At 42.3% G+C, this 25,631-nt stretch overlaps 1 protein-coding gene across 16 annotated transcripts in view; it reads left to right on the top strand.

Moving 5' to 3' along the window:
• The window catches only part of NCOR2 (nuclear receptor corepressor 2), a 343,965-nt gene that overhangs the window by 239,315 nt on the left and 79,019 nt on the right, over nucleotides 1-25,631 (top strand). For all 16 annotated transcript variants that reach the window (XM_060785561.2, XM_060785569.2, XM_060785570.2 and 13 more), the window contains 2 exons: nucleotides 5,942-6,084; nucleotides 23,253-23,403. In XM_060785561.2, coding sequence (XP_060641544.2) covers nucleotides 5,942-6,084; nucleotides 23,253-23,403 — 294 coding nt within the window. The remainder of the gene's footprint in view (nucleotides 1-5,941; nucleotides 6,085-23,252; nucleotides 23,404-25,631) is intronic.

Consider the following 25,631-nt stretch of genomic DNA (forward strand, 5'->3'; position numbering starts at 1 on the left):
TGATGGCTTCGCCTGTTGGTCAATGGAGAGGGATCACATTTTTACCAGCCAGAGACCACATTGCTGCTTGCCCTTGTAGAAGGGGAAAGTGGAGTGAATTGTTTTTTAAGCTTTATGTCAGGAGCAAATTGACAAATTTGCACACACATTCCTAAGTGTGTTGGATAGTGCGTAGTGGCAATACCTGTCAATTTTGACATCTGAGACATAAAAGCTTTGAGATGGAGGTAGGTACATATTTGAAATGGACAAACCTTGGCCTTCCTGTGGGAAAAAGACTGGGCTTTTAAAAAAATGTTTTGGTCCGACATGGATTTAACAAACTTCTGTGAATTGTGGTTCTCTTTGAAACTACAGATTTGATTTACACATCTAGCAGACTGGAGAAAGGAGCTAGGGTTGCAGAATGGGCTATACCAGGGGTCCTCAAACTTTTTAAACAGAGGGCCAGGTCACAGTCCTTCAAACTGTTGGAGGGCGGGATTATAATTTGGAAAAAAAAAACATGAATAAATTCCTATGAACATTGCACATATCTTATTTGTAGGGCAAAAAACACTTAAAAACAAAACATTAATTAAAATGACGAGTTTATTAGTATTTCAATGGGAAGTGTGGGGCTGCTTTTGGCTGATGAGGTAGTGTTGTTGTTGTTGTTGTTGTGTACTTTCAAGTCGTTTCAAACTTAGGTTGACCCTGAGCAAGGGCCGGGTAAATTACCTTGGAGGGCTGTATTCGGCCCCCGGGCCTTAGTTTAAGGACCCCTGGGCTATACCATGCAAAAGCAAGAATTACAACCTCTGCATTGAAAGAAGGCCCACTGTGTCACAGGTAGTTTTACAAATGAGTGGGCCCAGTTTGTGTTCTTGAAGCTAGATGGTCAAAGGTCTATTGTCTGGTTGAATTCTGGACTGGACACTTTATGGACATCCTAGTGCATGTTTATTTGAGCTCCTGAGAGTGGAAGTTTGGATATTAATGTTATAAATGAGACTGCCCTGTGTAGCTTGATAAGTCCAATGGCCAAGTAGAGGATTCAGATGCAGTACTGTCTAGGGCAGTGGTTCTCAACCTTCCTAATGCCGCGACCCCTTAGTACAGGTCCTCATGTTGTGGTGACCCCCAACCATAACGTTATTTTCGTTGCTACTTCATAACTGTAATTTTGCTACTGTTAAGAGTCATAATGTAAATATGCAGGGTGTATTTTCATTCACTGGACCAAATTTAGCACAAATACCTGATACACCCAAAATTTGAATATTGGTGGAATTGGGGGTGATCAATTTTGTCATTTGGTAATGCTGAAGTTGCTGGGATTTATAGTTGACCTTAAATCAAAGAGCCTTCTGAACTCCATCAATGATGGAATTGAATCAAACATGGCACACAGAATTCCCATGACCAAGAGAAAATACTGGGAAGGTCTGATGGACATTGACCTTGAGTTTTTGGAGTTGTAGTTCACCTATATCCAGAGAACACTGTGGACTCAAGCAATGGTGGATCTGGATCAAACTTGGCACAAATACTCAATATTCCCAAATGTGAACACTGGTAGAGTTTGGAGAAAATAGACCTTGCCATTTGGGAGTTGTAGTTATTGGGATTTATAGTTCACCCACAATGAAATAGCATTCTGAACCCCACCAACGATAGAATTGGACCAAACTTTCCACACAGAACCCCCATGACCAACAGAAAATACTATGTATTGTCAAAGGCTTTCATGGCTGGAATCACTCAGTTCTTGTGGGTTTTTTCGGGCTATATGGCCATGTTCTAGTGGCATTTCTCCTGACGTTTCGCCTGCATCTATGGCAAGCATCCTCAGAGGTGACCTCACCTCAGAGGATGCTTGCCATAGATGGAGGTGAAACGTCAGGAGAAATGCCTCTAGAACATGGCCATATAGCCCGAAAAAACCCACAAGAACTGAGAAAATACTATGTTTTCTGATGGTCTTTGGCGACCCCTCTGACACCCCCTCGCGACCCTCACAGGGGTCCCGACCCCCAGGTTGAGAAACACTGGTCTAGGGGACTTTGGAAGTTGTAGTCCAAATAAGGAAGAAGTTCAAACCAGAGGCGTTTAGATCTCAGCAGTCTTCTCGCTTTGACATCTTCACTTGTTGGAAGTGCCCAAAACTTCTTAAGAGTTGTTCCTGCCCAAACTGCAATCCGTACTAGGTAATGAGAGTTCAGGGTTAAAGCTGTTGCAGATATCAGACTATGGACATTTCATTTTCAAAGCTGAGCATTAAAAAGATGCATATCAAGTTAGCTTCCCAGTCTGACCTTTAGCTAAGTGCTAGTTAGAGTAGTTGAAACTTTCCATGTTTTTCCAGTCCTTTATCATGTGGAGTTGTTTTAATTGGAGGAGGTTAATTGTCTGTAACTGGCATTGAGGAACTCCATTCCCCTGGGAGGCTTGTCTTACCTTTGCTCCATTTCTCCCCCCCCCCCAACTTTGTCTTTCTTTTTTTCTTTTTTGTAAAGTGAAAAAATTAGTGGGACTTGGTTGAAAATACATTCCCAGCTGGGCAAGTAATTTCTTTTCAGCTGCATTTTACATCTTACAGTGGATCTTATCTTGGATTTCCTGTTGGGATTTATACTGGTTTTACTGCTTCTCCCGCCTGTTAGTTTAATGATCTTATCATGTCTCATTTCATCGTCTTTTGTTGTTATGGCCACAGTTTTAATTTTAATGTTACATGTGCATTTATAAGTTGCTTTGAATCACTTTTAGGAGGAAGGTGACTAATAAATCTCTCTGTGGGTGCTCACTTCCTGACATCTTGACAGCCACGGCCAAATGTAAACATTGCGGGTTGGATCAAAACTGAGTTGTACTTGAAGTAGACCTATGGAAATCAATGCAGCTGGTGTTGGTTATGACTCATTGAGATCCCTTTGACTTCGGTGAAGCGTTTCCAAAAGTTTAAAAGTTACTTTTTGGGGACTACAGTTCCTAGAATCTCTTAGCTGCCATGGTCAGTGGCCATGCTGGCTGAGGGATTCTTAGAACTACAGAGAACTATAGTCCAAAAAAGGTAATTTTTACAAGCTCTGGTCGAGTCTAGGTATGACTCAATCAGATTCTTGCAAATTTTGTATGTCTGCATCTACAGGAAGAGACATTTCTGCAACAAGAGCCCTTGACTCAGATGATGAGCTGAATGAGCATCTACTAATGCGGAGTGTTGTTCCCCTTCAGAACAGAAGAGTAGCCCACTGAAGTTCCTAGCCATTATGTACTTAATGGAAAGACTATGTGTTGCCATCCACAACTTGTTGAGCTACCACTATAGTATTATTAGCCATCATTAGAAATTTTTCTCTTCTGAACATCCTGGGCTGTTTCTCTCTTTTACCATGTATGGAATAACTTTGAAGGATCAGGAAGTGAGGCATCCTTCTTTGCTTAAGAGCCCTGGAAACTCACTGCTACCCAAACCAAATAGACAGTCAACTGGCCAGAGCCCACATAAGGCAGCTTTGCAAGTTCCTCTGGCTTCCAAGTTCAATCTGTCAGTGATAAGGAGAAGGGCCTTTCTGCTGGTGGCACATAGCTCCATCCTAGACAGACCTGTCACACTCAATCACTTTGAAGTGTTAAGTAGGGTCTTTTTTCCTTGTTAACATTTGGGCAGCACTAAAGATAATTCATTTGTTTCTGTCAATCTTGCTCTCCACACCTTTGTCCATACTATTTTTATTTCTCTTTTATGTGAGCCACCAAAGGGAAGTCAGATCTTCAAGGACCAAGAGGAGACTAGCAAAGTTGGGAGGGTCTTGAGTTAGAGTTTGCTTCAGTACAGGATGTGTAGCCACACAGTGTTTTTAATGTGCTCCCTTGCCTTGCATTGACTTGCATTTTGGTTTGGCATATGTAAAGCATGTGTGGACGTGTTCCTTCCCATAACCGCTCCCTCGCAGTGCTCCTGCCAGCTCAAGTCCCTCGGGGAGGTGAAGGAGGTGCGGTTTGTGGCCTCTTGTGCTTTTCATTGTGAGCTGCTACTCAAAACAATTAGAAAAGTGCCTTGCACCCCAGGAAAGTTTTCCCAGTCATGAAATGACAGAAGTTGTAATAGGGGTAAAAAAAAATATTAGAGAACTTCCATTGTCCGTTTTGTGTATTTTTCCTTTGTTTGCTTTTGTCTCTCAATATTATATGAAGTTGCCAAACCAGCCTTAAGCAGTTTGTTGATTTAACCCAGTAGCTCTTTTTGTAGGGTTCACCGGAAGAGAAGGGTTCTGCTGTTTCAGGAATGAGCAATTTTGGTGGATCTGGGAGCCATTTTTTCCTCATTTCAGAACTCCTACAATGTGTGTCATTCCCTCAAAACCATTTTCACTTCTAAAAAATAATTGTTATTGTCCTGTTAAAAACATTCCTTAACTAAGGGGAGCGGGCAGCTCTGGCAGGGACAAACACGAGGATGGGACAGTATGAGGTCCACAGTAGTCATCCTTGTACTACTTTATCCTTTCAACTGAAGATGTTGGTGTTAAGTGTGAGACCTTCTTTGCCTAAGGTACACAATGACATTACAGATTCAAACTTGGCCAGAGGTGTGTGAATGCCCATTTTGAAAGCTCGAGGAACAGAGTTCCTAGATATGTGTGAAATAATAATAATAATAATAACAACAACAACAACAACAACAACATTATTTTTGTACACCGCCTCCATCTCCCCAAAGGGACTCGGGGCATCTTACATGGGGACAAGTCCAATCAACATAGTTAAAATAACACATTAAAATTCATAAAAAAGTAACAAGCAAAATAAAACAACAGTGGCATAACACAATATAAAACAACCATCAAACAGATAACTAGTAATCTGAGATAGCAATACAGTTCTGGGAACGTGTGAGGAGCCAATACAATCAGTTGTGAGGAAGGGTTGATAGATGAAGTGCAAGTGCCAGTTCACAAAAATTGGGAGTAATGGGCAATATAAGGTGGAACACTATATCTCTAAGCAGGGGGCAGTAGTAAAGTGCAGGGACTGAAAATTGTATCATAACTGGGAGCCAAGATTTTCTGGGGAAACAGTCTAATCAAAAGCACAGTGGAACATCCACATTTTTAGAACTTTATGAAAGATGGACAGGGTAGGTGGCAGCCTAATCTCCCTGGGAAGGGAATTCCAGAGCCAGAGAGCCACCACCGAGAAGGCCCTCACCTTCATCCCCACCAACCGCGGGGACAGCTGCATAAGCTTTCTGCTTCAAAATAATTAAAATAATTCCTCCTTCTCTATAATATTTTTATTAAAATCAAGGAGCACAAATAAAGAAATAGAGTACTAAAATCATCAACAGTAAACAATATCCATTCATTCTGCAGAGTCTACATCAGCCCTTGTAAATAATAAAGTTCAGAAAAGTAAGGTTGAGCAATGTGTGTCACAATTCATCTCTTGAGAAGGTTCTAAATAGAGGGACTCAGTATCACATCTCTCCTTAGATTTGCATTGAAAATTAGGAGGCTGTGGATAATCAATTGAGACATTTGCATAAGGTTCTTCTGGAAGGGACACATATGTCACAGGTATATGATCTTTTTCCTGTAGTTTGGGGAATGGCAGCATTGGAATATGTAAACCACATATTTGCTGTCCCGGACTATTTCTTGATAACTTCCAGCATCATTGATAACATTTTGCTTCCATCTTCAATTTGCTTTTTTTTTAAATAGCAGCTATTTCAGTACAAAAAGTCTCATCCTCTTCTTTCCCATTTAATTTTTATTACATTACCGTGCATCATATTTTGGGGCACTTTTGTATGATAACTCTGGCATAGGATCATCTCAGCAAACTACTCCCCAGTTTACTCAAAGACAACATAACTTTGCTCTTTTCTTCCCACTCTCTTTGTCTGGTTTCAAACTGACTCACCCTTTCTGTGTACCTTTGTGATCTGCAGGTCTCCTTGAACATGGACGCAACTGGTCTGCCATTGCCAGGATGGTGGGATCCAAGAGTGTCTCACAGTGTAAAAATTTCTACTTCAACTACAAGAAAAGACAGAACCTGGATGAGATCCTACAGCAGCACAAACTGAAAATGGTAAATACAGAGCTCTTGTCTGATTTGAAGAAACATTGGCTAATTTGAAGAAACGTTGAAGTGTTTGACTGGCTTTGGTTTTAGGTGCACATTCTGTAAGTTGAGTCTTTTGAACTAAATGAAAATATTTCTGGGCACTTTGAAGTAGTTATATGTATGCATATATGAGTGTGGATCAGGAATGTGATTCTTTGCATTGTGCAGTGCGTTCCTCATTACATTGAGGACTGAGTCCTACTTGTATGGTGACAAAGTGAGCTGGCGATGACAGCTTCAGCTATTTTTAAGTGCCCTGGGCCAAGTTGGCATGGATGTCTTAGGGCATGTTGCTCTTTGGAGGGTACTAGTTTGAACAGCTTTGTCTGTTGTTGTTCAAAAGCTCCATAAGCCTCTCTCAAAGGCTTTTCTTCCCAGTTTTCATTTGTTGCTTTAGTAATAACATAATCCAATATATATAGAAATAAAGTAACGGAATCCATTTTAAGTGTTTTAAGCAGGGAAGGGCATCTGACTTAATTTCTTTGGACCAGTTTTCTGTTCCTAGGGGGCAGGGCAGAGCAAAGGGGAAGCAGATGAGAGTAGGCAATTCAGGTAACATTATGAAGGAATTCAAAGGAGAATTTCAACAAGGATGAAGATCGATACAGTATGACCCCCCCCCCCCCCCCAATATCTGTGGGGATATGTTCCAAAACATACAGAGAGATGGAGTGAGGGGAAGTGATACAGTGGATATAATTTATTATCCACCTCTCCTCTGCTGCTCTGGCTACAACTTTTTTTTTTGTCGTGTCAGAAGTCGCTTCTGGTGTGAGAGAATTGGCCGTCTGCAAGGACGTTGCCCAGGGGACGCCCGGATGATTTTGATGTTTTTATCATCCTTGTGGGAGGCTTCTCTCATGTCCCCGCATGAGGAGCTGGAGCTGATAGAGGGAGCTCGTCCGCCTCTCCCCGGATTTGAACCTGCGACCTGTCGGTCTTCAGTCCTGCCGGCACAGGGGTTTAACCCATTGCGCCACTGGGGGCTCCTACAACATGGTTAAAACAGAGAGATAAAACACAACAGTATTAAAATACATATAACAAGATACAGTCAGTCCCCAGGTTATGGACAAGATTGGTTCTTTAGGTTTGTTCTTTAAGTTGAATTTGTATGTAAGTTGGAACAGGTGCATTTTTAAGTGTAATTCCAGCCATTTTAAAGGTTTTGGATAGCATAGAGAAGGGTTAACACCCCTGTAACATTTGTTTTGCCCCTGTCTTTGTCCCTGTTCAGAGATTTCACCTCAGTTTCTGTCCCTGTGACAGTTGGATTTGAGGAAAAACTGGGTTATTGTGGAAACAAGGATGATAAAGCTTCAGCAGAGATACCTTTTTCACGTGATAACTCTTCCAGAAGTGATTTTCCCTTCATCAGAGTAAATTTCCTCACATTTTCTGTTGTCTCACTCCTGTTTTTAACTACGAGTGGTATGTAAGCCAGATGTCTGTAACTTGGGAACCGCCTGTATGCAGAAGTAAAATGCAGGTTAAACTTAATAAAATAAAATGAAGGTTAAAATCCACAAGTTAAAATTGACTTGGTAGGCCTACCAGAATTTGTGGATAAAGGGATATTATGGTATAGGAAAGAAAGACAAGAGAGAAGCTGCTGAAGGGCAGCAGTAGGAGATAAGAAGGAGAGAAGTGGCTGCAATTAGCAGATGTAGCAGAATGCAAGCAAAGCAGGGTACCTCTACTTCTGTCCCCCTGCTGCCAGATTTTCAGGCTTATGGGCAAAAGGACACCAATGGACTCCCAGTTCCAGCAGAGTTCCTCTTTCTGTACTTTGTGGTGGGCACTTCTCATCTAGAAGACACACTCAAAGTTAATTTTGTAATTTGGTAGGTTCTCTTTTTAGAGTTACATCCTACATATAAGATCTCTTTCCAGACAAACCCCTTTGATTTTATATGCTAGGAGTTGGATGTAGGATAATGTTCTACAAAGTAAGTACTCTGATACCGAAGTTACCACAGTGCTGCTCAGAGGGGTGGTTCATGAACTGGGACCAGTCATACACTATTGAGTGCTGGATCCTGGCAGGTTTCTGTGAAGGAAAGAAACATTTGCAGACAGTGGGCACAAAGATAATGTTGGTCCTTTGCAAATGGGATACCTCTTTAGGAATTTTCCAGGTTCTCCAGGGCAATTCTATGGCAATTTCTGGCAGAAGGCATTCATTCCAATAGAGTTTGCTATTATCCACAGTTTCCTGTTTCCACAGTAAATTCATATTCATATCTCGCATCGTACTATCCTGTTGTAATTGCTTTTTCCCATTGCCTTGGGAGCCCTTGTGGGTGGGGGGTAATACAGAAATACCTTCACTAAATATAAATAATAAATACTCAACATTAATACATTTGAAAGCACACTGAAACAGCACATTATGGATTTCCCTTCCTGCACAAATCATCAGCCAGTAAATTGTACCACAATATGTTGGCATTGCATCATGCACTTTGACCAACATAACGTGAAGCAGGGATATGGGGCTGTTCTGTCAAGTAGCAGAAATACGTCAGGGAAGGAAAAAGTGATCTGTTGCTTCTTAAAGGTAATGGGTTCAAATTGTGCATGGTTCAGTTTAAAAAGTTATTTGTCACCCTTGTAGTGCAGGGCCGGGAATTAAACAGCCCTCCAGATGTTGCTACATTCATCTCTCAGCACTGCTTACCCTTGGCTATGGGAGTTGCCCCCAAAAGCATCTGGAAGGAGTACAATTCTCACTCCCAGTTGAGTGTTGCAACAGCAACCGATTGCATCACTTGTTGCTTTAAAAAAAATGGGATTGGAAATAGAATTCCATACAGTTTGTAAAACCTGTATCAAAAATGTATTCAAGAGGCCTTAAAATGGCTTTACGCTTTACTTTTAAACATTAGTGTACTAATGAAGTGACTTTGCCGCCATTGCCATTCCTTCTGTGACTTTTGGAGCATGTCTTTGCCCACGCTTCCCCCTCCCCCATGCCTCTTTATGGAGAATTGTGTTCTTTGTAATTTAACGTGTAACTCATTATTTCCAAATTGGTGGTTATAGTATCCTGTTTTTGCCTCACGCCTGGCTATTCTGGGACAAAATCATACACAGAACCAAAGGTTTCTAGGGGGAGTTTGTGAACAACACCTTGAAAGGTGCCCCCTCCCCCACTTTCTAAGCAGAAGCATTGTGTGTTGATTGTGTAGACACTAGAAAGGAAGGCGTAAATTAAAGCCCAGTGGGACTAGAATTTAGTAATATTCTACAGCTCAGTACGAAGAACTCGCAGGCTGCCCTGGAACTGCCAAGTGCAGCAATTATTATTTCGTTTGAAAAAAGCGTTGTGGGGGGTCTGAGCAGCGTTGCTGATGGAGTTCTCCCTCCTAGCCCAAAGGGCACATTGAAAAGGCCACAGAGCTCTTGCTGGGTTCAGGAATTTCTCTAGCATGCTCACTAATGCAGGAGCAAAAAAGCCCATTAATCTTCCCAGGGATTTGATCTTCTCAGTATTTTGGACAGGGGGCAGGAGAGGTGTTTGGGAAGTGTACAGATAGGAAGGAATATCGATGTAAATTTGCACATCTGTCTTTGAGATTCTCACTGAGGCTCTTTTCAGGAATGTGAGCAATGAGCCGTCTAGAGATTAAAACAACAAAATACGTAGCAAGAGGCATAAAAAAGAAATGCAAAGAGCTGCCCTGTTCTCATTAAATGAATATTAGAGGCATCAGCCAAAACGTTTGATTTGTTGTTTCCATTGTGCGCTTCGAAGTCATTTCCCACTTAGGGCAACCCTAATGTGAATCTATCAGGGGATTTTTCTTGACAAAATTTGTTCATAGTTAGGTTGCCAGAGCCTTTCTCGAAGGCTGAGAGAGTATGACATGCCCAAGGTGAACCAATGGGTTTCCATGGCCAAACAGGGATTTGAGCTCTCTTCTCCGGCGTACAACTCTCAAACCAATATATGCAACCTTTCATAAAGCATTGAATACGTCCTTCAAACTGATCTGTTATGTGCATTTTTTCCCTCACTTTCTGGTTTCTTCCATGGGGTCCTCTATGAAGAGTCCTCTTGGATCATACCAGACAGCCTTCTACATCCAGCATCTATTTCCCCCAGAGGCCAACCAAGCAGATGCCTCTGGAAAACCTAAAAGTAGAACAGGAGGAGGTTGAACATCTTCTCATCCATGTTCCCCAGCAGTTGGCATTCTGTAGCATATTGTCCCTGAAAGTGGAGGTAACTTTTAGCTTTCAAGACTAGAAACCATTAAGAGTTTTGTTCTCCATGAATTTGTCCCATCCTCCTTCCAATCCATCTGAGCCACTGACTGACACCGTAGCTGGCAGCTGCAGTTTGCATAAGTTAACTATGAATTGTGTGGAGTTGTATTTCCTTGTTTCTATCCATTTGCCTCTTCACTGTATGATGTGACACTGTGGTGCTATGAGAGGAATGGTCCTTGTTCCTCTTGAGCAGGGGTGGCCAACATTTTCTGCTGCCTGCCACAAACATACAAGAGAATGGGCTAGTAATTGAATTCTCATTTTACCCTAGGGATGGGGCAGTGTTGTCCAGTGCATCTCAGGGCATCAGGCTAGAGATCTGCAGGACAGGCCACGTTAAACAGAGCAGAATGGCAGGAAGGCGTATAGAGGAGGAGCTCTATGGCGGATGTCCATGCAGCAGCACTTCAGTTAGAAAGTTTGCCCATGCCTGCTGTAGGGCAATAAACTTAAAAGATCAAATTCAATTTAGTACCCACTAGAGCAGACTAACTTTGGGGGGGGGGGGGCATGCTAACACTCCCTGCTAAGAGTACTTTCTTCCCAGTAACAGAAGGAAGGAAGGGAAAGTGGAAGGAAAGAGAGAGAGCAGGTAGAATGGATAGATGGTTGGGAGAGAGGGATGGAGGGAGGAAAGAGGGAAAGAAGTAAAGACAAAAGGGAAGGAAGAAAGGATGAAAGGGTGGAAGGGAAGGAGGAAGGAAGGAAGAAAGGGAGAAATAGAAGGGTGGATGGAAGGAAGGGAAGGATAAAGGAAAGAAAGAAGGAAGGAAAGACAAAAGTGAATAAAGGGAGGAAAAAGGAGATAATGAGGGAGGGAGGGAGGGAAGGAGGGAGGGAGGGAGGGAGGGAGGAAGGAAGGAAGGAAGGAAGGAAGGAAGGAAGGAAGGAAGGAAGGAAGGAAGGAGACAAGGGTGGTAGGGAAGGATGGAAGGAGAAAGAGAGAGAGGTTAGGAGGAAGGAAAAAGAAGGAAGGAAAGAAAAGGTGGAAGGAAGGAGGGAGAAAGAGGGAGAGAGAGTGAAGGAATGTAGGGCAAACAGGTGGAAGGGTAGGGAAAGAGGGAAGAAAGGAGGAGGGCAATAGAGAAGGAAGGAAGGATAGGGTAGTGAAAGAGAGGAGCCAGACCGCATCCAGCTCCTAGGCCTGGGTTTATCCATACCTGCTCTACAGCTTGTGCTTGAGAAAAATCACAGATCTCCTCTTAGTTATATACTGGGTTGGTTGCTGCGTCTTGATGTACTTTTTCTCCCTTGTTTGCTTTTCAAAAATCTTCCTTGTGTTTAGCCCCCCCCCCCCCCCTCCCAACTGCACAGACAGCAGTTAGTTTCCCCTCTGGTCTCTTTCTTGGATGTAGCATCTAGACTCCTTCATGCTAATTGTTTGGCGTCTCCATCTCCCTAGCTGATGTCATTAGCCAAGACTGATCATTTTCTTTGGGTGAATAATGTAAAACAGTGGTTGTGTGTGTGTGCATGCGCGCGCGCCTTTGGTGTTTTCGCCTTAAAACAATGGACACTCAGCTGTTTCTTCTTGCTCTTCTCCCTCTTACCCATCCCCTTCAAAATGTGCTATTGTTTACTGGCAACAACAGATGCCATAAAGCTAAATACAGCAAAGGGAGAAACAAAAGCCCTGGTTGATCAAGCTTACTCTTTTTTCTAAACATTTGCAATTTGACATGGGTCTGCAGGAACCCCCTCCATGACATTGCCAACTTGTGGGCAGGCGGATGTCCTTAACTGCCTTCTTGTTGCACAATGTCTACCTGATTGGTTATGGTGCAATGCAGGAAGCCAACTCATTTGGAAGGAAATTGGCAAAAGAGAAAAGGACTTTCATTCGACTGAATCTGGTATTTAATTTACGGTACCTTCTTGTAATGCTCTAAACTCACACAAAATATCCCATCTCTGTCCGGCTGATTGATTTGGTCTACAACTCCCATCATCCTTGTTTAATAATTGCACATGTTAGCTGGAGGGACCCAGTTTAGGAACAATTTGGTTTGGGCTTTTAGATTTTGGTGAACCACTGTCCCTTGGTGAAGGTCACTTACTGCTCCTCCTGCTGCATGTGGCTTCCTGTTGTTTAAAACCACAGAAGCATAGAGTTGACAAAAACTTGGTAGCGTTGTCTGAGAGCAATGGGATCCGCCCAAAGATCTCCACTGGAGTTATGTACAAGTTGCCAAATACAACACACAAACAATAACTGCAAAAGTTGGTGTGTTAACATTGTCCTTAAAATCATGTTCAGCCAACACAGTGAACATATGTGAAAGCAACAGCTGGAAGCCCGGGCTCACATTTAGGGCTCACAGTTCTGTGGAGAGGCCTGTGGGGAGTGGGTTTTGCTGCTCAGTAGGAACAAAATAAAGATGTGGTCTGATGCTAAATCACAGTTCCTGAAGGCTTTCAGAGGGAGCAAATCAGTTTTCCTTCCAATAGAAATCCCACTGGGAGATTGTAGAGGAAGTTTTCAGGCTACAGAATTGGCCATAAGGACACATGCAGCCCCACAGGTGCTAGACATGATTTGCTTGCTCTTTTCAGTAACTGTGATGTTGGTCAAACTGAAGGTAAATGATTGATCCAAAATCAGATGGTAAGTTACATAGTTAAGAGACATTTGAACCCAGGCTTTCTTAATACATAGAGAACAACAAGTGTCAGACTAAGACAGTTCAAATTCTCATTTGGCTGTGATGCATGATGAATGACATTGAGATTCAGCGACTGACCAAACTGCCATGGAGTCTTTGCGAGAACGCTATGGTTCAGAACCAATGCTATCATTTTTGCACCGATTTAAAGAGAAATGGTGTATTGCACTAATAATTAAAGATATTTTTGAGATCGCACTATCCAACACTCCCCATTCTGGGAGCAGCCTCATGGCACCATTTGGTGCTGTGCACATACTGTTGCTGTTTCTGCCATTAAAACCCCAAAGAGACAAAACACATCCTGCGAAAGCCAGATCTTTCTTTTCCAGGCGGAGGAGGGCAGGCAAGACGGCTTGTCTTGTGACAGAGGGACTGTGTCTCTTGTTCCCGGCCAAATGCTTTGATCCTCGGCCAGGAGGAGCATCTGGCCACACAGCCCTACCTCTGTGAGGCTTCCTGTTTCTCTCTCCCAGCATGGAGGGCTTGTCTGTTGCTACAGCTTCCCCCCACATGCACTGGATCCTCTACTTATGGCTTTTTAGGGCCTGTCCCTTTTATTAAGGAAAATAACCTTCACTTGGAGAGCATTGGGGGAAAGACTCTCCTGGTTAAAATGCTAAGATGGAGCATCGATCCTCCAACACAGAGAACAGTTTCCCTCTCTCTCCATCTGGTTTCCATGCCATATACAGAAAGACCTGTGTTATCCCCAGCCTAACATTTTTCTAAAAAAGAGAACTTCACTGAAAAGGATGCATTTCAGTTTATAACATGCCTTGATTTTCTTGATAAGGCTTTCCAGATTCAACAAATCCCCTGTAATTTTCTGCGTTGCAGGGAAGGGCAGGCAAAAGGCAGATTGCATACTCCTTGTAGGTCTCTGAGTGCAGTGGCAACTGCAGTAATCATGCCAACAGCCCATCAGTTGTTAATTCATTGCTCCCACCTATGTTATTTGCCCCCCCCCCCCCCCACACACACACACAGTTAATCCTACTCACTGTTAAAATAGTAATTAATTGAGCAGGATTAACCAGGCTATCCAAAGGACCACATTCATAAAGACTTGTGGAGGCACACTTGAAGTAGACATAAGAGAAAGTGTTTCTGGTGTTTTTTCCCAGATTGTGGAACTCCGTTTGAGTAGAGTCCAGGCTGACTTTCGGTGTTGTCCTTCTGCTACAAGAAACAAGTTCCTATTCATCTGGGCTTTAGGCAACTCACTGACATTTATTGATGACCTTTTAAACTGCTTTTTAATTTAGTTCTAGTTTAATATTATGATTTGTGTAATGGTATTTAAATATTAAACATTTAATAGGTTTTTAAAGGACCTGTTTAGTTAATGTTGTTGTGAGCTGCCTTGAGTCACAGATTTGAAGGAAAGGTGGAATGTTTTAAATAATACAAGCATACGTTTCACCAGTTCTCCCTATGGCCTACTGACCAGGTTTGAATGCTGTGCTCAACACTGCCATCAGTAGTAACTAAGACAGACATTTTTGTTCGCATGAGTGAAAGAAGAAATTGGTTCTGCGTGACTGGAGCTCTCGTTTTGTGACTGGCTCCACTTGATGGACCTCATAGTGAAGATGTAAACCCTTCTAAGTTACATATCTCTCCCAGCTCAGCTCTGCATTCAGGTTTCCTTCTCAAGGAGGTGGTGTAGATTTCTAACACATCCAGGAGCTCTAGACTGAAACTCTCCTCTTTGATATTTTAGGGGAGGGGGTTGGGGGGGGGGGGGGGAAGGAAATGCCATAATGGATGTGTATTTTGTGAGTACCCACCTGTGTTCTAAAATCATATTAGATAACTCCCCACCTCAGTAAAAGGTAGATCTCAGATCAGATGAGAGAAGAGGGAAGACAGGTACATTAACTTCAGCATGGTTACACGTGGATTCTAGAACGTCCTTGAATTTGAAAAATGTATACCTAGCCTGCTTTCAATAAATGAATGCATTTCAGAGGCAGCAACTGACAGAACCACCTCTGACTCTTCCTTCGTTAAGAAAAACATATGATATTCATAAATCAACAGGTGCCTTGAAGGCACATAAATACATGCTTTATTCCCTTGACTTGGAAACTATGTTTCTGTTAACACTAGCTAAAATGTTATGTGCCTTTTTGTTGCAGCCCCCCCCCCCCCCCCCCGCCGTGTCATGTTCAATTTATGATCCACAATAATCCCAAGGTGCTTTTCACAAATAATATTGCTAAGGCAAGTACACCCCCTCCCAAAAAAATCTTATACCTGTATATTTGCGTTTTGCAGGTTAAATTCTGTACAGATTATCATATATTCCCTCTGTCCTTTCTGTTACAGTCTGATACTGTTAACATGACATTCTCAGTATTTTAAGTTGGAGTATCATATACAGTAGAGCAGTACTTGAGAGTAGGAATGTCAACACGGTTTGAGCATTGGACTGCAACACTGGAGACCAGGGTTCAAATCTGATCAGCCATAGAAACCCACTAGGTGTCCTTGGGCAAGTGACAATCTCTCAGCCTCAGAGCTTTATGGATTCTGACTAATTTTTGTCGTATTTTATATGTTCTGTGATGCACTGTTGTTGCCTTGTAAGACACCCCAAGTTTCTTTAGGGCGATGGAGTGGGATACAAATAAAGTTGTTGATGTTGTTGTTGTTAGGCAAAGGTGACCTCCCTCTGAACAAATCTTGCCAAGAAAGCCCCATGATAGGTTCAACTTAGGGTTGCCATAAGCTAGAAACAACTTGAAGGCAGACAACAAGCATAGAAGCATGAGCCCCAAAGACCCTGGGTTCCAGTCTCTACTTGAAACTGAATTTCCTTAGTGACCATAGGGTTTTTATCTCTTGGGTTCAGTCATTTCTGTCTGATGCTAATGTTGCTGAGATACACAGAATGTTAAAATGTTCTTAAGATAATAGATGTAAAATACTTTTGAGTATCTACATAAAACATATTTCTCAAATAACCAGAAAGGAAGCGGGACAAAGTAAACCAGATGGCTGTATAAAGCATTGAGATGAAGCTTCATTTGTTTGCTTTGTTTGTTTGTTTCCTGAATTGATATTTACTGCATCAACATTGGCTTTGCACTCATTTTCTGCATTTTATGAATATTAAAGGTAGCTTCTGTGATCATCAGTATACTTAGAGGCTGAGGAGAGAATTCTTCTGCTGTGCTCTCTCCCTATCTGGAGAAGTGCAGTTGCCAAATCCTGACGGCTCAATAACCGTGCTCCCCGACATGCGGCATGGATACACCCAGTGGGTTTAAATTGGGTGATAAGTCCCCTTTCTGGCCTGGACTCCAAACCTCCAAGAACCACAAAAGCCATTCAGGGAGAACATCTGTCAACAGAGATTGGTGCATATTGGGAGGCTGGGTTGTGAAGCAGACTCCCCCATCCGAATCTGCTCCGTCAGTTCGCATGAGTCACACATAGCGCAAGTAAGAGGCTGCAAGGCCAAGACCACTTTGCCATAGTAACGGGAGCGCAGCGACGCTTGCATTAGCATCATCCAGCGCCCTTCTGACGGACAGACAGGCCACTTCCCCTGCTGATAATAAGCACTTATGGAAATTGCGTCCCTGGCAGGGGTTCAAGTCCAGATGAGGCTCTTCTCAGTGAAGGAAGCCACACTTTTGACGCACCAAAACCTTTTACATTCACTTGTTCGTGCTTTTGCTTGAAGTTTGTTTTTCCGGATGACAAATCTGTGATAGGGATGTACAGTCATACTCATTTAACAAACAGGGGAACTGAGGTTAGAGGAAATTGCCTCAAATACTTGAGGCATTGAAGTAAAATCTAATTTATTTTGATATTAACTATATATAATAGAAACACACACACATGCACATTTATACAGGCAGGCCCCAAGTCACGAACAAGATAAGTTCTGTAGGTTTGTTCCTAAGTTGAATTTGTACATAAGTTGGAACAGGGACATTTTTAAAGTGTAACTCCAGCCAAAATTATATGTGTATGTTAACTTTGGATAGCATAGGGAAGGGTTAACACTCACGTTTTTGTTTTGTGATCTGTGCCTTTTCAGAAGATTTCACCTAACTTTCTGTCCCTATGATCATTGGATTTTGAAAAATTTGGCTTGTGGAAACAAGGATTGGTGAGAAAGCTTCAGTGGAGACACCTTTTCCCCATGATAATCATTATTTCAGGAGTGAATTTCCCTTCCTAGGGATAGATTTCTCACTTCTTTTGTCTCACCTCCGTTCTTAACTAGGAGTCAGATGCAAGTCGGATGTTTGTAACCTGAGGACTGCATGTATATATTATGTATCTGTATATGTATTATAAAAGAGGCAAACATTGAGAGATGCCAGAGAAAACTGTTGTGAGTTCCCAAGTTTTTGTTATTTTGAAAACTATGTTCTCTTTGTCAAAGATAGCGCAGTATATTTTTTGACAGAGACAGATGGAAAACAATCCAAAAAGTGTTGTTCAAATGTGTTATAAAATTCTAAACATCAGAATCACATTATGCCTTTCATCAAAAACATCAATTGTTTATTATTATTATTATTATTATTATTATTATTATTATTAGTATTCGGCAGAAAGCCTTTTCTTCAGTGGTTTCCTTGCTGGTGTGTATGATCTTTCTAAATATGGTGGCCCTTCAACTAAATCCCTGTTCTCGGGCCTAATGTCCACTCTAGATTTAAGTTACATTAGAGCTGGTTCTGATTGCTCACTTGGTATTTATTTTTTATTTATCGTATCAGGAGCAAACCAAGGGTACAGTTGTAATGTATTTAAAAAACACGAAGTTTTTTAAAAATGGCATTATACTAAATGTCCTTTGATCAGTAAGTAACTGGCCACTTGGAGTGCCTCTGGTGTTGTTATAATAAGGTCCTCCATTGTGCATGTGGTAGGGCTCAGGCTGCATTGTAATAGGTAGTCTGTGGTTTGCTCTTCTCCGCACCAGAAGCGAACAGAAGTGACTTACAGTACCTCACTAGGTATATACACACATATATTCCACCTAAACAAAAGGGCAGGAAGCATCTAAAATGAGATAGAAACAAAAGCAAAAGCAAAAGGCCTGAGTATATAACACAAGTTACATAACACATAACACATATGTATTCCATCCGAGCAAAGAGGCAGTAAACACCTACAACACGTTTCCTCCCCTTTAAAAGAATTTAAATTGGACCCTTAACGGAGAATTTTGCTTTCTTCATCCAAGTTAGATCATCTGCACTTGCACTTCTGCAAAACTCCTCCACTTTGACCCCCAATGATGCTTTATATCTGGAAGTACATTCGGTCAAAATGGGTATTATGCAGAAGGAAACAATTCTTATCTTGGTATTAACTGTTACCATGATTAGGTGCAGCAGTGTTAGTGTTCCTTGATATCCAGTATCATCACAAAGGTAATGTTTCCATTTCGGCTCAAAGGGAGGGAATGACTCAATTAAGTGAGTGTTGGCTGTGGTGAGGCTTAAGAAAGGAGGTGACCCCCTTTTTAGGAATATCAAATTGCCTTCATAGCCAGCTTTTCTCAGCATCAAGATGCAGTGTGGCATCGATTTCATCTGTCACCCTTTCCCCTCTTAGACTGTATTTCATAAAAAGTGGAATCTATCTATATGTCAAAGTATGTTTGTCTGTTTCTACTACAAAGGCTGCTGCTAGGTTCTGGCCCTCTGTGATGTTTCTAGATTGGCTGTTGTTGGGTAAAGTGGACCTCTGTTATGTCACTAGGAAAGAAAGGTAACATGCATTTGAGGGGAAGGGAGGAAGGAAGGAAAGAGCCCCAAAGAGACATTCTCTCAAAGCTGGATAAGGGAGAAAGAAAGAGAGAGAAAAGAAAACGAGAGAAAAAGAAGGGAAAGAAAAGAATGGAGAAAGGAGGGAGGGAGAAAGGAGAAAGAAAAGGGAAGGAAGAAAGGAAAAGGGAAATGATATGAGGGGGTGGAATGAGAAAGAAGGATGAAAGCAGTGGGGAAGCCGCTCTTCCAACACCTGAATAACACTGGGTATATATAGTAGGTTTTTCATATAAGACAACTTATAATCAAAGAGAGAGATAGATAGATAGATAGATAGATAGATAGATAGATAGATAGATAGATAGGATACCAACTATTGGGGAGCAACAATCTTCTGTTTATGGCAGGCCTCCACATCCTTTGGCCCTCCAGGTGTTTGGGCCTCTAATTCCCACAAGCTCAGTTTGTCCAGTGCTAGGGAATTCTGGGAGCTGAAGTCCAAAACATCTGAAGGACCACAGGTTGTGCAGGCCTGGCTTATGGTGTTAGATACATCTGGTTGACCACTGTGGGAAAGAGGATTCCGGACTCACTCACCTTTTGGCTTGATCAAGCTAAGCATTGCTAAGATCCCTAAGCCACAAGGAATGGAAATACCTGTTGACTGCTACTTTCAAAGGAGCCAAACACAGCATCAAAAGGTCATCCCATCCCATCCAGATTGACTTAGGAAGACTCGCTTTTCTTGTGGAAACCCATTGTATTTAGCATATCTGATGAATATCTACTGCAGTCTGGAACCATGGGGAGATTAATATCACTTAGGGGGAGCTATACTCTGAGAAATTCAAGATGAGATCTTACTAGGCTCTGTCAGATGTCATGTGGCTTTCTAGCAGCTTTAAATTGTAACTGTCTGTCCAGATACATGCAGTTTATTTTTTCAAATGAAGCAGACATTCATAGGGATACTAAGTTGCTTGTTTATAAAGCTATTATCCTACCAATTCTGTTGTAGTCCTGTGAAACATGGAGTTTCTACAAGCATCACTCTCGACTTCTGGAATGACTCTCTCAGTCTTCGAAAAATCCTCCAAAACTCTTGGAAAGACAGACAGACAAATGTTAATGTTCTGGAAGAAGAAAAATCCAACAGCATTGAAGCAATGATCCTCCATCATCAACTTTGCTGCACTGGCCACCTTGTCTGAATGCCCCATCACCTTCTCCAAAAGCAGTTACTACTTTGTTCTCAGCCCAAAAATGGCAAACAGAATGTGGACAGTAAAAGAGGTTTATAGATGGACTTAAAGCAAACCTTTGAAAATGTGGAATAAACACAGAGAGAGAACTGGGAAGCCCTGGCACTTGAGCGTCTAAGTGGGGATCAGCTGTTACCAACAGAACTACAGATTTTGAAGAGGCACAAATCGATGGCGAAAGAGAGAAACGAGCCAAAGGAAAGACAGCATCTCAGGCAAACCCTTGTCAGGACCTCCGTCCATCTGAAAATCCATGCCCTCACTGTGAAAGAAAGACAATGTGAATCCAGGTCTTCACAATCACTTACGAAGCCACTGCCAAGATTCTACCTCTGGAAGACAATCATATTTGGCCACGAGGGATCTCCTATGATGATGACATCTATGCTTATTTGCTGTGAATGAATGATTTTGCTTCTACCAATTCATTCATGATCAAAGAAGCTTTGAGAGTCATTGAAATCTCTACAACTGTCCAGCCTACACAGCTAGTTAGATACTATTTGTCCATTTTCATTCATCATGAGAACTCAAAAATCAATTGCTGTTTTTTAAAAATAAAATGTCCTCTGGTGTTCTCTAAGGTTGTTTAAATTTAGCACAATAGCAAATTCCACCCTTGTTTAGCCCTTTTATGGAATCCTAGGAGATCAACAGCTGTTATCATAATCAGAGGTATTGTTTCTGAAAGCTTTATATCCATTGTTAGAATGGGGCAATCTACTTTTAATTCAAAGGCCACACAGTGGCGTTTGAAAACGTATCAAAAAAGTGAGCCACGTGCATCAGAACAAATGCATGGTATTATGCACTGATTAGTCACATTTTATCATCTGTAAAATGGGAATATTTAGTACCTACTGTTTCAGAACTATGGAATATAGCAACCAGGTCAGACTATCCTTCTAACACAGTATTGTCTTCTCCACGATGGTTGCTTTCCTTGGTCTCAGGCTGGGAAACTGCTTTCTTATTACCTGCTACCTGGCGCTGTTTTATGCTGGAGATGCTGTGACTTTATGTGCTATAAAATGAGTGTCCGTGTTCTGTGCTCTTGGTGCTGAATTTGTACATAAATGGTTTCCAGCAGTAGTTCAAGAGGGAAATAATGAAAAAAGATGAAATGCCACGGATATTGTATTTGTTCATTCTTTTTCCTCTCTGATGAAGTCTTTTAAGCTGCAAGGGACATTTTTCATGATAACATAAAAGAGTCTTACAATGGTGTTTGGTGGGTATTGGATTCAGAAAAGAATGTCCTGGGACACACATTCTCTGGGTTCTCCTCTCAGCCCTTAGATCCATTCCTAATTAGCCCTATGTTCATGTCTCCACACTGCAATTTCTTGTCAGCATTCTCAGTCCGCATAAACTCAGTGTGTATTGTTGTTGTTATTCTGACACAAAAACACAATATGACACAGCAGACAAGATATACCATATTTTCTGGCGTATAAGACGACCCCTAACTTTTCCATCTAAAATTAAGTGTTTGGGATATACTTGCCATATAAGACCACCCCTCTTTTTGTAGTAGCTTGAGAGAGTTTCTCTTCGGGCTTGAAGGTCATCTTCTACCAGAGGCTCATGGCAAGGGAGAGCCAGCATAGGGCAGGGGCGGGAACAGCCCAGCAGTCTCCATAGCAATGCGGCTTGCCGCTCCTCCTCCCCGCGCCCTCCCTCCGCTCTTCTGCTCCTCCCTCCCCCCTCCTTCTCCTCCTGCTGCGCCTGAGCAGGAGGAGAGCTTTCTTTGCTCCAGGCTTGAGGGTCGTCTTCTGCTGGAGGCTCATGGCACTAGGCCAGCGGCGGCGGGGACAGCCCAGTGGTCTCCATGGTAATGCGGCTTGCCACTCTTCCTCCCTGCGCCCTCCTCCCTCCCTCCTCTTCCTCCTCAGGCCGTGCCACTCGGGACGCTGAGGGCGAGAGAGGCAGGCAGCTGCCCTCTTGCTGGAGCAGGGCACCCAAAGCAGCTTCTGCTGCTGCGCCCTTCCGGCACTGCTTGGCTCCCTCTGTCGGGCTTCAGTTTCCCCTAGGGGCTCCTCCACTACATGCCCACCTTAGTGGCGGTGACGGAGGAGGAGGAGGCGACATGAGGGAGCCACTGGGTGACGGAGAGGAGGAGGAGAAGCCGCCTGGAAGACTTGAGGCTTTTGCTTGGCATCCTTGCCGAAGTAAGCACCCACCCTTTGAGCAACATTTACTCATCCCTTCCAGAATATTTAATATTATAAATTTTATACCCTGCATATTAGACAACCCCCGACTTCTGAGAGGTTTTTCCAGGGTTAAAAAGTCATCTTATATGCCGGAAAATACGGTATATGCCGGGCTTTCTGAAAGCTTTATATCAATTGCTAGAATGGGGCAATCATTTATTTATTTATTTATTGTATTCTACGAGTCAAAGTGGCTCACAATAAAACCAATACAATACAAATTAATTCCTAATATGTGTATGGGCAGTCCCTATTCCCTGCCAGCTTCAAGTAGGGTAATTATAACCCTTATGTATTTTTTTCTGCAATGAAAGATTATCCTTATGCTCACCTGCTCTCTCTATTCCTCTCCTGCACCCAAATTGGCTTCTAATACTGTATTTCATCTAATCTAAGGTGCACTTTTTTCCTGTTAGCAGCTTCAAAAACAGGTTCTGCCTTAGATTCCGTGGCTCCTGAAATTATTTGTTTTGGGGGATGTTTTTGAAAAAATGGTTTTACTACTCAAGGGGGAGGAGGAGGAAGGGCTCCAGCCCCAAATGACTCTGCCAGGCTCCCCATCATTTTGTCCTCAGCCCCAGCTAGATTGCTGTTTCCTGGTATTTTAGCAAAGTGCCTCTTCCTGCTTCTACTGCTTCCCCAACAGTCCCATAGACTTAGTAAAATAGACTCATACAGACAAGATGACTTCCTGGTTTCTTCCCACTCCCTCCTCACTCCACAGGAAAGATTGCACTACAAAGCCAAATTGAAACAAAAACAAGGCATTGTGCATGCAGAGGAAATTCTAATAAATATTCTTAGAAAATTGTATTTTTCCAAAATCAAAGCTTCACAAACTCGGTGCACCTTACATTAGGTGAAACGTAGTATATCTGTACACAAAATACCCTATTTGAACACTATTGAGAGCGATGGTGGGGATTTATTCCAATGACTTTCTTTTATGTTTGCCTTGCCCAGGAGAAAGAAAGGAATGCTCGCAGAAAGAAGAAAAACCCTGCTGCCCAAAACGAGGAGGCGGCTTTTCCTCCAGCGGCTGAAGATGAGGAGATGGGGCAAGATGGATCAGGCACCAGCGGCAATGAGGAAGAGATGGCCGAGGAGGCAGAAGGTAAGATCCTTTTAGCTCAGGGTAAAGGGCTCTCCAGAATCTCTTGGAGGTAGGCAGCTGAGCAAATCAGCAACACACATACACTCAGTATTTTCTACCAAGGGGACTGGCGTGAGAGGCTTTCTCTGTAACCCAGGAAATGTCACTGCGTCCAATGTGTCTGCATGAACAGTTACCAGCAGGGAGGAGGAGAACTGGACACCCTGAGGATATGTGAGGGTGAAACTTTTGCACAGTGCCAGAGATGCAGAACAGCTGACATTTGACTTCCTTCACTTATGCCGGAACAGCAAAGCGCCATTGTTGATTGCGCACATGCATTTTCTTCGCAAAGTCTTGGCTGTTTCTTAATTCAAGGGGAAAGAGTATCCTCCAGAAAGCCCAACAATTTCTAAGTGTACATTCACCATTCACAATATTGCCAGCACTATATATACCAATACAATTTTCTGTTTTGATCCTTTTTTAATTTTTTCTCTTTGAATTGGCTTACTAAAAATAATATTTCATGGTCTGTCTTGGAGATCCTCCTCTCCTAGCCACTGCATGCTTAAGTCTCAAAGCTAAGGGCAAGATTGCTACTCTCTTTTCTTACCATCTGTTCATAATTTCATATGTCGTGAAGTCACAGCTCAGCAAATTTCCCCTTGCTCCACCAGTGACATCCAATGAAAGTGTGTGATCGGGAGGAATACTGAGCTCTGTCATACTAGTAAGTGCTTCTAGATGTCACAGAGTGGCAATGGAGCGTAATGCGCAATTGCTATTTAATTTCACATACTTTGTGCCCTCCAAACATAGTTCTGCATACTTTGCAGCCAACAAACAAAGCAAGACAATGTGCATCAATGTACTTTTTTTCACCCAGTGTGCAGGGACCAGTGCCATATTTGTGCCAATTTCCTAGTTGTTTCTTTCTTTCCTGGAAGCTTGCCAGAGTCCAGCAGCCAGCAGCTTCTGGAATTGGCACCAGCCCATGGGTCACCACTTTGAGTAGCACTAATGTAGGATATGTCTTCCCATTCCAGGCAAGTAGGTTTCATTGCACAGTTGGCATGAGGAAGAGGGAAAGGATAACACGAAAATTGCCAGTCTTTGCTATTTCTCCCTAGGGAATAGAACCAGTAAGCTTGAGGAAAGCACTTGTAATTTATAAGAATCACCCCATTTAACTTCTGTGGGAGTGATTTAATAACCCAACAAATCCCGCCCCCGGCCCTGGAGAGAAGGACTAATAGCATATGCAACTGGAAATCCTTTCAAGCTAGCGTTGAAAGTGACTCATTGCAAAGTGGTTTCCAGGTAAATCTTCTCTGCTGTAGCAATAGGTAGGGGGAAAGATGGATTGAATTCAGACTGGGATGTAACAGCAGGCTTACCTTTTAAGAATACTCTCTGAACATGAGGCAGGTTGACTTCGAAGCTTTGCAATCCACATCAGTTCTACATAATTTGAAGCAAAGCACAGGGCTAAGGGTCATATCCAGAGTGGAATATTGATGCGAACAGACCTTTGAGCCCAAGGTGGCTCAAATGTCATAGGAGCAGAAATGTCAGGTCAGCCTTCTGCCTCAGCAGTTTATCATTTGACATTTGAGAGGCATTTCTGCATAGTGAATACTAAGAATGGTGTGTGTGTTTGTGTCTGTCTGTCTATCTGTCGGTTCATAAAGGTCTTGAGAAGATTTCGTCACACCCGGCCTTCTCCAGCATTTCTCAAGTTACCCTTCTGAACTCCCTCTGCTTTACTAGTTTCCTTAGTTCTTCTGAATCATCTGCCTCTTGCAACAGATTCACAGTATCAAATACTTTCTCTGGCCACTCACTCTCACCATTTCAAAGCAGTCTTTCTTGAAATAGATTAGATTTCTACCTAATCATCACTGGTGTGTTTGGTTCTTTCCATCTTTGAGCATAGATTATTCTTGTTGCCATAGTCATATATAACATTTGCCTTCCTCATTTTCAATCACCCTTTTTACTTTTCTTCAACAAAGATGAGGCCAAATCCCCATTATTATTATTTTTATTAGAAGAGTATTATCTTATGGGGAAAGGATGTATTAATGGTTTTTCTTTAAGGGAGCACGGAAAATTGAGAGAATGAAGCCATCTGGCAAAAAATGTAAAGCCAATACAAGAAGAAAATGTAAAAAAAAAAAACTTGTTGAAGCCATAGCTCAAACTCTGCAATCTTGTAACCAGAAATGGACTCACACACATAATAG

This window comes from Anolis sagrei, chromosome X (genome assembly GCF_037176765.1).
Source record: "Anolis sagrei isolate rAnoSag1 chromosome X, rAnoSag1.mat, whole genome shotgun sequence".
Lineage (NCBI taxonomy): Eukaryota > Metazoa > Chordata > Lepidosauria > Squamata > Dactyloidae > Anolis > Anolis sagrei.